Source organism: Eumetopias jubatus, unplaced genomic scaffold, assembly GCF_037043125.1.
Source record: "Eumetopias jubatus isolate StellerSeaLion01/CBP00866 unplaced genomic scaffold, mEumJub1_p1.0 scaffold_6, whole genome shotgun sequence".
Taxonomy (NCBI): domain Eukaryota; kingdom Metazoa; phylum Chordata; class Mammalia; order Carnivora; family Otariidae; genus Eumetopias; species Eumetopias jubatus.
Window position 1 is genome coordinate 145,539,949 of NW_028274812.1, and position 14,400 is coordinate 145,554,348.

At 40.2% G+C, this 14,400-nt stretch overlaps 1 protein-coding gene across 1 annotated transcript in view; it reads right to left on the reverse strand.

Moving 5' to 3' along the window:
• The window catches only part of SLC17A1 (solute carrier family 17 member 1), a 33,575-nt gene extending 19,528 nt beyond the window's left edge, over positions 1 to 14,047 (reverse strand). The window contains exons 1-5 of the mRNA XM_028107560.1: positions 14,014 to 14,047; positions 9,124 to 9,296; positions 5,280 to 5,513; positions 5,108 to 5,195; positions 4,672 to 4,758 (exon numbers count right to left, since the gene is read on the reverse strand). Of these exons, the coding sequence (XP_027963361.1) occupies positions 4,672 to 4,758; positions 5,108 to 5,195; positions 5,280 to 5,513; positions 9,124 to 9,296; positions 14,014 to 14,047 (616 nt within the window). The remainder of the gene's footprint in view (positions 1 to 4,671; positions 4,759 to 5,107; positions 5,196 to 5,279; positions 5,514 to 9,123; positions 9,297 to 14,013) is intronic.
• Positions 14,048 to 14,400: the final 353 nt, after the last annotated feature.

Here is a 14,400-nt window from a genome sequence, read left to right on the forward strand (position 1 = left end):
AGGCTTGCACAACATTCTTTAAGCAACATTAAAAGGATATTTCAACTGTATACTATTTCCATGTCATTCTATGACCTGAGAACCCAATCCCAAGGTGAAACATAAGTGGACAGAAGTAAGTATCTAATAAATACATGTGCAATATGTACATTTCAATATATTATTTTAGTCAACTCAGAAACTCATATGGGCCTATTAGCTCTTTTTCAAAATGAGAATACTGATGTTCAGAAAGGTCCACATCCTTGCCCGGGGACACACAGTTAGTAAGTGGTAATTGACACTTAGCATGAATTATATTTTTAGGGCGGGAGTACAGTCCTCAAGGAGCAGCCTGGAGCAGAGCTTTGAAGAGACAAGAGTTAATGGCAAGAGAAGTGGATGAGTCTGCAAAAGACTGAGACAGAATGGCCAGGAGAACAAAGGCCAATGCAGAGAGTTAGGCAAGGGCACCATTGGTGATGAATGTGATTGAGAGCTCAGGTCAAATGTGGACTGGAGAACTTCCACTTGATTTTTGGGCATGGAGGTTTGGCCATCTCTAACATCTGTGAGGCCTGGGGCAAGACTATACATGGGAATTCACATGAATGTTTAAGTTCTGGATTTATTAAGAAACTCAAATAAGGTATGTCTTCTCATCCGAAGTTGACAAAAATGTAACTTCAAAATGATCTGGAGAGAGACTTCTGGTTTCTGATCCAGCATGTAAGGAACTTCGTAGTCATCCCTCCCATCCTCATTACAAGAAAAATGTTGAACAAAATAAAAATCAACTCTTCTTTGATCCATCAGAATATTGAGGTCATAGGGCAAATTACTGTACCCCAAATTGGAGAGACAGATAAGGGATACAGAGAATTACAACTTCCTGGAACAGAAGCCCAGAAGCAGAAAACTACATGGGAACCAGTACCAGGGTAAGAAAACCTGGCAATTGATTAATCGCAGTAGGCCGTGTGGACAAGTTTGAGAGGTAAAAAAATCTGGGGTGGGGGTAATCCTGGAGGGAGCCTCATACTTTTGTGACTTTTACCTTCAGGAGACCTAACCAGGTTCTCACAGTGAAGATGAGACAAAAATTCCTACATCCTTTCAGCAGGGGAAAGGAAAAGTAGCAGTTTTGAATTATGTCTAGAGCATCCTGTTCTTAACAAAGCCTGCTGTCAAGGGAAACTTCTACCAGAGTCTAACCTGCTTAAGTAAAAGGAAATACCCAACTGCAACCCCCTACGGCCTTCCTGTCTTACATAATGGGGGGAACACTGGGAAGGACTTCTGAAGGTGAAGCCCAGAGGCACAGACTCACTGAAAGACTGAGACTAATCATATGACTATAGATTACTCTATAGTAATAGATAGAACACTATCTTCCCCACCCCCCACACCTTACCACCGCATCAGTAGTTTCCCTGTATATAAATGGGAATACAAATGGAAAAACTGCATGTGTCAAACTTTATTTAAGAAGACTATAAAAACACAAAAACAGGGGAAATTGTAGCCTCTGAAACTTAGAGCTGTAGCAAACAGTAAGCAATGTCTAACCCCTAGCCAAGCCAGATAAATATAAAACCTCACATTGAAAGACTATTTCCATTCCTCTTATCTAGTACATCTTGTTGAGCTTGCAACAACAACAAAAAATCACACGGCATACTAAAAGACAAAAAATATAGTTTGAAGACAGCAAGCATTGGAACCGATTCAGAAATGGCAGAGATGATGGAATTATCAAATCAAGAATTTAAAACTGTGATTATATTGCTAAGAGCTCTTATGGAAAAAATGGACAACATACAAGAATATATGATTCATGTAAGTAGGCAGAAACTCTAATAAGAAAATCAACAGGAAATGCTAGATCAAAAACACTAACCTAGAAATGAAGAATGCCTTTAATGGGCTCATCAATAGACTAGGCATGGCCAAGGAAGGAATCATCGAGCTTGAAGAAATGTCTGTAGAAATTTCCAAAACTGAATTGCAAAGAAAAAATAAAAATGACAGGTATCCAAGAATTGTGGGACAATTACAAAAGGTGTAATATATACATATGGCACTATCAGAAGGAGAAGAACGAGAATGGGACAGGAGAAATATTTGAAGGAATAATTAGTCTTCCAAAATTAATGATAGACGCCAAACCGCAGAGACAGGAAGCTCAAGAGAACATAGAAAAAAATACATACCGAGGCATATTATATTCAAACTAGAGAAAATCTAAGACAAAGAAAGTTTTTTAAAGAAACCCAAGGAAGAATGAGGTTTAAACTTAGAATTCTTTGATTCCACTGGTCACAAATCCCTGGTCACTGTGGTCTGAGGCTTGACCTCCTGTTCCTACTCAGATCCGTTTCCATGCTAACAGAAGTTCTAATTGGCTATGTGTAGAAATTCTTGCCTTCCCCATCATACTCCATTTACATCTCCTGCAAGCAGTTTTGCCTGCCCTTCGTTGGCCAAGTCTAAATTCAGTGCATGTGCAGAAGAGTCCTTCCGTGTCTGAAAAGCCCTGGTGGTTTTTAAGCAAACAGTTCTGGGAGTGATGACTAGGAGTGATGGCCGTGGGCTCTGGAGAGGATATAATCTTGACCCCACAGACTCTACGAAGAGGCCTAGTTGGCGGAGGGCCAAGAACGGGCTCAGTGCGGAATCAGGGCGGCTCTGATGGAAGCTGTACGTGATCTTGTCAAGAGCTGTCTCAGTGATAGGACACCTGGGCGGCTCAGTCGGCTGGATGGCTGCCTTCGGCTCAGGTCGTGATCCCGGGGTCCTGGGATCGAGTCCCGCGTCGGGCTCCTTGGTCAGTGGGGAGCCTGCTTCTCCCTCTGCCTGCCGCTCCCCCCCCCCCCGACTTGTGCTCTCTCTCTCACACACAAGTAAATAAATAAAAGTCTTTAAAAAAAAAGAGGTGTCTCGATGGCAGAATGGGTCAGACACGAGTCAGATAGAAGTTGAGAAGTCTGAGAGGTTGGGGCAGTGGCAGGTTGAGCAATAATTTCCACTGTTCAAAGGGAGGTGACATGAGAGAGAAGGCAGGGGAAAGGGAGCCATTTTAGAGAATTGAGGAGACTAGAGAGGTTTTGAGAAGTTTAAAATAGTCCTCGTGGAGGGAAACGGCAGGCTGGACGGCCGTTGTGAGCACAAATGTGAGTTTGTGATGTGATTTGCTCTTTTGGGAGCTTTTCTCCAGCAATTAGAAGCAGCTCAAAGGCAGATGTTATTTTGTTCTTTAAAGCAGTGTGGATTTAGATTTATTTAACTTCATCGAGAAGAACCTTCAGATAGAACAAAACCTCTTGGTTTTAGTCTTGCCTCTGCCATGAACTGGAGCTGACCATTTGGCCTCTGTGGGCATGACACGATGCCTCATGGTAAAGACTTGTGGAGGCAGATGCCTGAATCCCTACCTTGCTACCCTCTAAGTCTTTCCCCCCATTCCAGGTGCCTCCAAATGAGGCAATTCGTGGGAAAGCTGCTGACCCAGGACAACGCATAGTGCCTCTCTCTGAGCTTCATGGAGCCACCCATGAGAACTGTAAATGACCTATGTTGCCATACACATGTATATGACATTGGAATAGGAATACACCATGAGTGTAGGAGGTCATCCAACCTTTGATCAGGTGGGCAGCGTTAATTATTGAGCTTGTCTTTCATGGAGCGCAAATCTCACCCCTCTATAATTTCTGCTGATTAGTTTTTTTTTTTTTAAAGATTTTATTTATTTATTCATGAGAGACAGAGGAGGAGAGAGAGAGAGAGGGAGAGAGAGAGAGAAGCAGAGGGAGAAGCAGGCTCCCAAGGAGCAGGGAGCCCGATGCGGGACTCGATGCCAGGACCCTGGGATCATGACCTGAGCCGAAGGCAGACGCTTAACCATCTGAGCCACCCAGGCGCCCTGATTAGTTTTAATTTTGTAATACAGGGCAGGTGTGAATTTCTCTTTTATTCATGCTCTCTCAAGTTTTCTTTTCCCCAGGCTAGACAGTCCCAGTATTTTTTGGCCCCTTTCCTGGTGCAGGGCTTGGGTACTGTCACTATACTGATCATTGCTTACTACTGATGACTAATTTACTGATGAAGAGCAATGGCATCTGGAGGACGGAAGGCATGTGTTCATATTATGGCTTTGCCATTTGCTCACAGTGTGCATTGGATGTCTTCCACTCATCCTTCTAGACCCACTCTTCACCCTTCGATGTCCTGCATTGGTCACAGATGGCTGGCTTGAATGAACATCAGCAGGCCCCTGGGTAGACTGCTTTCTAGATTGATTTGGCAAGCAGCCCAAGAAGAAGGTAAAGAAGAGAGAGTTGAGGGGGATTGGGGTGTCTTCCCCTATCTATCTCCTTCCTAGCATTGCTTCAGTCTGTATGCTCCTTTTTATGAACAATAGTGGGTCATCCCTTTCCCCAAGGGTTTCATTAAGGGGTGTGGATCTCTAGTACCTGCATTATAGAATTGCAGAGGTAATGTACAATAACACATGTATAGTTCTGCTTGTAATGTGAAATTAATGAATGTTGACTTCTCGCTTTCCTTCAATGAGATTCATGATTTTAAATATCATTAGCATTATATAAATTATTACCTTATAGTCAGTTTTTATTTTTAATTTTTTTTCAATTCTGAAGAACAACTGGGATGTTATAGACAGAGACTTACCAAAAATGTAGAAGGCCATGGGCCAGCCCAGGGATTGGCAGATGAATCCAGTCACAAGCAGAACAATGAAGGATCCCAGCAGAATTCCTAATCAGGGGGCACAAAGAAACCCCTAAGGAGCACAGGCATCTGAGAATAGAGACAATGTAGCCTCACGGTAGCAATAAACAAGTTCCAGTGAAATACATTTGTAAGGATAACACTGAGCAGAAGAAAAGAATAAAATCTTCGCTTTTCTCTTTTTTTCCTGTTGTTTGAGATAAAGGAGACTTTTCTTCATTCTAGACAGTTTCCACATCTTTAAAGCAAGGATGCTGGAGCAGATGGTTTCCAAAGCCCTGGACACTTCAAAACACACATCTTTTACAGGTCTAGGAAGAACGTGCTAGAATAAGATGATAGCGGGATTCAAACATTCTAGGCCCTACGTCATTACCTGATAGACTCAGGGAGGTGAGTCGGCCTCGTTCCAAGGGAGGAGCCCACTTGGCCCACATGACGTGCTGAGCTATGAATACCGATCCCTGAAATCAGAAGGATTGGGACATCTGATCTCTGATACTTTCTGTGAATTTAAACCCTGTTCAGTTTTTGCATTATCTTAATACCTGGGCTGCTCCCTGGACTACTCGGCATGCCAGGAGGAAAGCTTCTCCACCTTCAGCTGCCATTGGCATTAACAGGCTAAGTAGAGAGCTGAGGCATAATGCAGAGCCGATCATTTTCTTGATGGAGTATTTTTCAGACAAGTATCCAACAGGAATTTGGGTGATAAGTACACCATAGAAGACGGAACTGAAGATGATACCCTGGATTTTAGGACTCCAGTTATACACGGGGTTCTGAAAGAAACAAGGAGACACATGGAGCCACTCTGCATCCTGTGAGTTACTGTGATGTTTAGGGATGCAGGAGACCTGGTCTGCCCGCCCACTCAGTGTAAAGGAGCTCCCCTCTGCCTCATTCTCTATCATGGGATCCTTGCTGTTCCTTTGGAACATCTTTTCCTGTGTGTACTGACATGTAACCATGGTATCGTCAACTATAATGTAAAGGTCTTGCAGTCAAGGGCACCTTCTGTAGCCCCAGGACAGCATGGGCACTTAATACTTGCTTCTTGAACATTGCTACACTGCGTGTCAGCCCTTCCGTAGAGTACTACACCCACCACAGTCATGAATGTCCTCTTGCCTTTTCTCTTCCTCTGACACCGCCATTAAGTTAACCTCATTCACAAAACATTCCCCCACATCCAGACTACTCCCAGAGAGAAAAAAATAGTGATTGATCAAATCACAAAGAGAACGTCTCAGGCAGAACTGGAAATAATTGGATGAGACAGTGAAGGAAGAAGGCCATTTCTCTCTCTCTCTTTTTTTTTTTTGGCTTGGTTTCTCTTCTTTTCTAAAATGTTCTAAATGTCTTGTTTTTCCATAATCCTTCCCTGCGTTCTGTCAACTTATTTGTCTTCATTTGTCTATTGGCAGAGCATAGTGTTGCCTGGCCATCTTGGCTTTGAGCTCCTGTATGTTCTTCTCTGCGGTGCTCCTTCCTTAACTGTAATTGCTTCAACTAGCCTTTAGGTTCCTTTTGTAATTTCAGGTTACAATTTAGATCTGCTCTATGGAAACAGTTTTCTGGTGAGTCTTCACATTTGGGAATAATTACATGCTATATTGTCTCATTTTTTTCATCTAGTACCTTTGTATGTCAGCAAAGAGAAGCCCTTCTCTGTGACTCACATTTGAAGATCAGTTTCCCTGGATTACAGTGGGAGGTTCTATAAGGCCTCCACAACTCGAGCTCCCTCCTTTTTTGCTGATTCAGTATATGGCTCCTGTGAGTAGCCATTTCTCTAGAACATGGAGTTCTCAATATTGAAACCAAAGCAATGAAATACTACAAATATTTAAAGAATATAATCCAAGAGAAAATTTGGATAAAAAGAGTTTAAAAGATTTTTGAGGTACAAGTGACACAGGAAACTTCATATTTAATCTTTGGTATAAAGTGTACAAGTTGATAAATTTTTAATTATGTGTATACTCATGAAACCATCACCATAATCAAGGCAGTGAATGCATTCTCCACCTCCAGAAGTTTCCTTACTTCTTTTGTAATTCCTCCCTCCTGCTTTTCTCCCACCACTGGTCTGCCTGTCACTATGATATAGTTTTCACTTTCTGAAGTTTTATATAAATGGAGTCATACACTATATATATAGTTTATTCTACTCAGCATACTTATTTTGAATTTCACCCATGTTGTTCTGTGTGTCACTAGTTCATTTCTTTTTAGTGCTAAGTAGTACTCTGTTTTATGGATGTACCATAGTTGGTGCATTCATCCATCTACTGATGAACATATTTATTGGTTTCAGCTCAGGTCTGATCTCAGGGTTGTGGGATCAAGTCCCTCATGGGGCTCCGCACTCAGCACAGTCTACTTGAGTTTCTCTCTCGCCTCTCCTTCTGCCCCTCCCCACCCTGCTCTATCTCTGAAACAAATAAGAATCTTAAAAATAAATGAATAAAAATAAAGCGATTATTGAGGGGTGCCTGGGTGGCTCATTTGGTTAAGTGTCCGGCTCTTGATTTAGGCTCAGGTCATGATGTTAGGGTCATGATTTCAGGGTCATGAGATTGAGCTTTGCGTTGGGTTCCATGCTGGGTATGGAGCCTGCTTAAGATTCTCTCTCTTCCTCTCCCTTTGCCCCTCCCCCCACCTGCTCACAGGCTTTCGCTCTAAAATAAATAAATAAATAATAAATACAGTGATTATAGATATATTGGATTAAAATCTGCCATCTTTTAACATTTCTTTTATGGCAGGCCTACTGTAGCAATATATTACCTCGGTTTTTATTTGCCTGAAATAGTCTTTAACCTCTTTCACTTTTAAGGTAATTTCATTGGATATAGAATTCTAACTTGGCAGATTCTTTTTCCTTCAACACTTGAAAGATTGTTTTGCCTCTCTTCTTAATTGAATGGTTTCTGATAAGAAGTCTTTTGTAATTTTTATCCTTGTTCCTCTGTAAGTAAGATATTTTTCCCTCTGGCTTCATTCAGGATGTTCTCTTTGTCTTGGTTTTCTGCAATTTAAATATGTATGTCTAGTTGGTTTTTCTCGTTGTTAATTATTTATCTTTTTAGTATCCTGTGTGGTATTCTCTGAGCTTCTTGGACTTGTGGTTTGGGGTCCACCAGTAATTTTGGAAAGTTCTCAACCATTAATTTTTCAGATATTACTTCTTGCCACTCTCTCTTTCTTTTCTTTCTAGTATTCTAGCCATTTATATGTTATGTTTTTTTTTTTTTCAGGTTTATTTGAGAGAGAGAGCAGGGGAAGGGGAAGGGGAGAGGGGGAGAATCTTGAGCACACTCCCCACTGAGTGTGGAGCCTGGCGTCGGGCCAAATCTCACAATCAGGAGATCATGACCTGAGCCGAAAGCAAGAGTCTGACACAACAAACTGAGCCACCCGGGCACCCCTATACCTTTGATATTATCCACAATTCCGGGATATTCTGTTAAGCTTCCCTCCCAACCCCTCCTTTCTCTTTCATTTCCGCTTGAGAAGTTTCTATTGACCCATACTGAAGTTCATTGATTCTTCCCTCAGCTATGTTGAGACTACTTATGAGCTTGTCAAGCACTCTCTATTTATGTTACAGTTACCTGGATTTCTGTTTCTTTTTTATTCATTCTCATAATTTCCATCTCTACTGACATTACCCATCTGGTGTTATGTGTTGCCAACTTTTTCCATTAGAGACTTAACAAATCAATTATAGCTATTTTAAATTCCCTGTATGGGAATTCCTACATATGTGTCATATCTAAGCCTGGTTCTGATGATTGTTAAAAAAAATTAAGATGCAGTACATTGCATATAAAGTGTTATTTTTAATGTAAAAAAGGTGAAAATAAGAAAGTATGTTCATGTTTACCTGTGCATTCATAACAGAACATAGGAAGAGTAGAGTGAAAAAAATATTCTTCCCATTCATTTCCATTTTTTCCCTGTTCTACATCTTCTGACAGGTAGCAAAACTCACTACCTTCCAGAAATGAAATTAGTGAAGCATGTAAATATACTGCATATTCAAAAACTTTTAAAGAAACAATGTGTCTTTACTTCTGCTCTGGTTTGAAATGCTTTCTCTTTTTCCTCTTATCCAAACTTCTCAATTCTAGAGACCCTAATGCTCAGTTTTTATTCTTCTTCACATAGAAGGATTCATATAACAAAGCCCTTCACAAATATTAAGGTGTGCTGTAATCATGGGACATGTTTAGTTAGGTTACTACTAGCAAGATAGATGAAGACTTGAACTTCTTTTTCTAATGATTACTGTCACATCAGTTATGATAACATTCAATCTCTACACAAATCAATGAGCAAGATAGGATTTTAAACATGTGACTATGGATAATATTTTTCATATACCTTTATGTGATCCAGGTGCTCCTCTGTGGAGGTGTTGGGTGAACCAAGAGCATCTGTGCTGTTCACCATGGCTACCATTGTGAGGCTCAGACACATGCGCTGTGCCATTATTACAACGTTACAGAAATGCAAGAGGAGAGATAATCCATAGCGGAAGGAACAAAAACTTGGAACTAAGAAGTAAAACAGAAAGTGTCCATTATTAACACAGCTGAGATAAAACCATACAGCAACTTTAGGAAGGGAACTCAGAAATTTGGAACCATATATATATACCTGACCTACAGTTATATATATATACAACCATATATATACTGAATCAATTATATCATATATATATATACATATATATATATATATATATATACCTGACATATAGTATTATGTTATGGAATCCTAGATATTAATTTAAATTTTTTATTATTAAATTAAATTTAAAAATTTTATTGTACTTAATGGCCTTTAAGAAATTATGATACAATAAGAAGCTATGTGATTGACATAATAGTCCCATACCTCCCTACAATATAATCCCAACAAGAATGTCTCAGAAAATTAAACCAGTCCTCCAGATACTTTGTCTCATGCCTGTTTTAATGGGAGGACTTACAAATACTCTGGGTTAGTCTTGGAAGTAAGTCCCCTTAATAACAGCAAAGACTTTCTTTGAAGGAAACTGTTTAATTCTCTAAATTTGTATCAATAGTCTATGAATAGTCATATAAACACATTGCAGAGAAAAATTGCATTTAAAAAAATGTAATGTACTTATTGAAGTAGTTTCAAACTAGAATAATCAGTGTAGTGTTGGTATAAGGCCAAACAAATTCATCAATGGAAGAGAGTAGGGGGTCCAGAAACAGATGCATAGACATGGTCAAATGCTTTTGAATAAATGCACTAGATGCAATATAACAGAGGAAAATAAAGTCTTTTTCAACAAATGGCATTTTCCCAAGAGAAATAGCAACATAGGTCTACAAAAAGACTTGTACCAAAATGTTTATAGCAGCTCTATTCAAAATAGCTGAATGTTTGGAATGGATGAACATACCATGTTATATTAATACAATGGACATTACTCAAAAATAAAAAGGAAGGAAGTACACACTCAGCAATCTAGATGAATGTCAACAAAAATATGCTCAGCTTAAGAAGCTAGACACCAAAAAAGTGAATACTAGAGAGATCTAATTTTATGAATTTAAAAATAGGCAAAATTAATTTGTGTGGTAGATATTATAACAGCAATTTCCTCAAGGCAAGAGAACCAGAAAGAACCTAATGGGAATTTAATGTAATGTTCTAAGATTCTTGCTCACAACTCTATGCATTTGTCAGAACTCACCTAAAGGTACACCTTGTGATTTTATTGTATATAATTAATACTTCAATAAATCCGAAAAACATTGAGAAACTATGATCATGGATCAGATTGGCATAGATCCAAAAGCACATTTGTTGGCCAGCCCCAAAGAAGAGAAGAGAGAACCTACATTGTTACAGCCCAGTGGAGGGTAATTTGGTGTCTCTTTAGTTACATTTTTTATTTGCCTGGGGTTGGTGTAAAGAAATGAGTTAGAGGGTGCCTGGGTGGCTCAGTTGGTTAAGCGACTGCCTTCGGCTCAGGTCATGATCCTGGAGTCCCGGGATCGAGTCCCGCATCAGGCTCCCTGCTCGGCAGGGAGTCTGCTTCTCCCTCTGACCTTCCTCCTTCTCATGCTCTCTCTCTACCATTCTCTCTCTCTCTCAAAAAATAAATAAAAATCTTAAAAAAAAGGAAATAGATTTAAAAAAAAGAAATGAATTAGACTTTTAAAGATACTATATCCAATCAGTTAGCCAAAAGTTGCTATTGTTTCTAAAAATACATCTGCTAATTTGTGGGGGGGGGGATGTTCTATGTTGGGAATATGCAAATAATGATGATTTTATTTCTTCTTTTGTTATCCTCAGATCTTTAATTTCATGTTCTCCTTGGATCAGAACCACCAGTGTATTGTTGATTGCACCAGGCATCCCTGGGTTTTATACCATTGTTCCTGATTTACACGGAGTGGTTTTTTATGTTTCTACATTTCAGATAATGCTTTGTTGAAGGTTCTGTTGTAGATAGGCTTTACAAAGTGTGTGTTCATTTTCTATCGTTGTGTAAAAAGAAAATTTCTGCAAACATAATGGCTTAAAACAACACCCATTTATTAACTCACAGTTTTGTAGGTCCGAAGTTTAGCGTGATATGGTTGGGTTTTCTGCTCATGGTCTCAAAGGCTAAAAAATCAAGGGTTCGGCCCAAATGAGTTCTCAGCTGAAGGTTCTGAGCAAGGGTCCATTTCCATTCTCATTCAGGTGATTGGAAGAATTCAGTTTTCTATGGAGGCAGAACTGAGGTTGCTGTCTCCCTGCCAGCTATCAACTGCTTACAGTTGGTGTGACTTGTCACATGGCCTCCTCCAGGTCCAAAACCAGCCAGGAGAATCTCTCTTACGTTGAACTCTCTTACGCTTTGAATCTCTCTAACTGCTTGGTCTCTGACTCTAGACCCAGATTTAAGGTCTGGGTAATTTCCTGGATAATTTCCCTATTTTAAGACCAGCTGATTTGCGACCCTATTTAAATCTGCTAAATCCCTTCAGGCAGCACCTAGCTTAGTGTTTGCTTAAATAACTAGTGGAAAGTGCGTGTACACCAGGGGTCAGAATCTTGGGGGTAATCTTAGGATTCTGGCTACCACAGCCCCCCCTCTGGTCCTTAAAAGTCTCATCTTATAATAACAGTATCAGCTCAACTCTGTCTCCTCCTCAAAATCTCATTAGCTCAAAGTCACAAATCTTATCATCTAAATGATCTAAAACAGAAGTGAAGGAGGTTCACGCTGGAGCATAATATTTCTGTACCTGTGGACTTGTGAAAGGAGAGGCAAGCTCTATGCCCCCAGTACTCCTGCCATACAGGGGTGGGGCAGGCATTGGGTCATTGCTGCAGAAATTCCAGTTCCAGAAGGGGGAGAGGGAGGGTAAATGGTGTTGCTGACTCATAAGGGTTTTGAAGTTCAGCTAGATAAATGTTGGATACACTGCCAAGTGGAATTACACTCATGCCTGGAAAATTCATTTTCTGGACTGATCTCCCTTTGTAAACAGATACAAATATTAAATGAAATATTTTTAAAATAAAATATTTCAGGGCATCTGGATGGCTCATTTGGTTAAGCATCTGACTCTTGATTTCAGCTGAGGTCATGATCTCAGGGTCGTAAGATGGAGCCCTGCATTGGCTCCACACTGGGCATGGAGCCTGCTTGAGATTCTCTCTCTCCCTTTCCCTCTGCCCCCCCAAATCAATCAATCAATCAATCAATCAATGAATCAATCAAATTAAATATTTCATTAGAAGTATGGATTATCTGCCAGGAAAAATGAAATATTCAGGCCAAGGGTTCAGTGGAGACAGGCTCCACAAGGCATAGACTGATCATTGAAGGCAGATTTTTCCCTGAAGACATTTGATACCAGCTTTTTTGTTTGTTTTTTGCCTCCCCGGGCACAGAGACAACAGGAGTCAAGTGCCAAGGCCATGGCAATGGGAGGGTCTAGTAAGAGACCCTGTTCTCAGACACTTAGATGCCAAAGACCTACTGACTCAGTGAGGGCTGAACACACTGACCCCCCCCACCACCTTGCCAGGGGGACTGTGGAAACTTGCCCGGGGTGAATGAGCCCTGGAGTTCAGCAGAGGAAGAAAACAACTCAGTCATCAGCCAGTCCTTCCTTTGGCTTGCAGCCTAAAACTCACTGTCCTTGGGCCATCAGAAAAAACGTTTCCAACCACACACGTACATGCACACACTGAGGGTGGCTTGCTCCAAAGCTTTCTAAACCCACTCTTTAAAATCAAAAGGAAAGTGAATGGACCTGGAAAACTAACAGAAATGCTGGGGGAAGGGTCTCTGGAGAGAAAGAAAAAAAGTCCTTCCAGAGAGCAAAGGGGAGGCAGTCCTCACCGTATGGAGAGAAGGACTTGATGTCATTGTCAGTTAGGGATGCCTTTTGAGTTTGTGAACTCGTCTCCTCCACATTGCTCCAGGAAGAACATGAACTAATTCTAAATAAGCCTTGAGTTAAAAAGTAAACCAAGACAAATTCCAAAGTGCTTGGGATGAGCAACACTAAGATACTGTGTGTTCAGCTCATGGACAGTTAGAGCCAAAGTACACCCCTGAGGATATTTATCAAAAAAGAAGAAAGAATTCGAAGACAGAAAAGTAACAAAGGAACAAACCCAAAGAACTGAAAAGGAAGGAAATGTTAAGAAAAAGGGCAGAAATCAATAAGTTATATATATATAGGTTTATATGCTTTATATATATATAACATATGTATCAGTTTATATGGCTTCTATGTTTCTATGTTTTGTATATCTGTATATAAATTTGAATATAGATTAAATGAACAATAGAAAACTCAAAATCACTAAATATAAAAAATAACACAAGAAGAAATTTAGAAGTTAATAGACCACTCATCTTTACATAAATTGAAAAAGAATGGAATTCATTGCTTGATCCCTCTCCTGGGATTGTATTCCCCATGACACGCACATAACTCTAAGACAATGGTGGTAAATTCTTACTGTCCTTCCCCTGCCCTGCTCAAAGTAAACAGTTTGTCTATTTATTTATTTATTTATTTGAGAGAGTGGGGAAAGGAATAGAGAGAGAGAGACAAACAGCATGGAGCTGGATGTGGGGCTTGACCTCACGACCCTGAGATCATGTCCTGAGCTGAAATCAAGAGTCGGAGGCTTAACCGACTGACCACCCAGGCACCTCTAGGATGTCATATATAAGAAGAAAAAAGCCTGTGCAGTGGGATAGAGAATAATCTCTACCTTTCCTGGGAGGGAACTGGTTATCCATTTGCATAAGGGGTTCCGGTTTCTTTTCTTCTTGCTGAGGGGTGTGGTCTTCGCTGCAAGGGTGAAACATGTTGGTATCAGCATAACGCAGGGAAGAACTGACCAAAAACCACCCAGTACTCCTTTCTGATTTAAAACATGCATCAAAGGGAAGCTTGCTCCGTACATCAGTACCCATTTAACTCAACCATGTGCTTCCTTTGACATTGAGCTTTTATGCTTTTTTAGTTGATGAAAAATATACACGCCCCCCTGAAAACTATTTAAAAAGAACAGAAACCCTGCTAACCCATAATTCTATGTCCAGTGAAAATATCCCTCAAAAGTGAAACAAACAAACAAAAACTGAGGGAATTCACT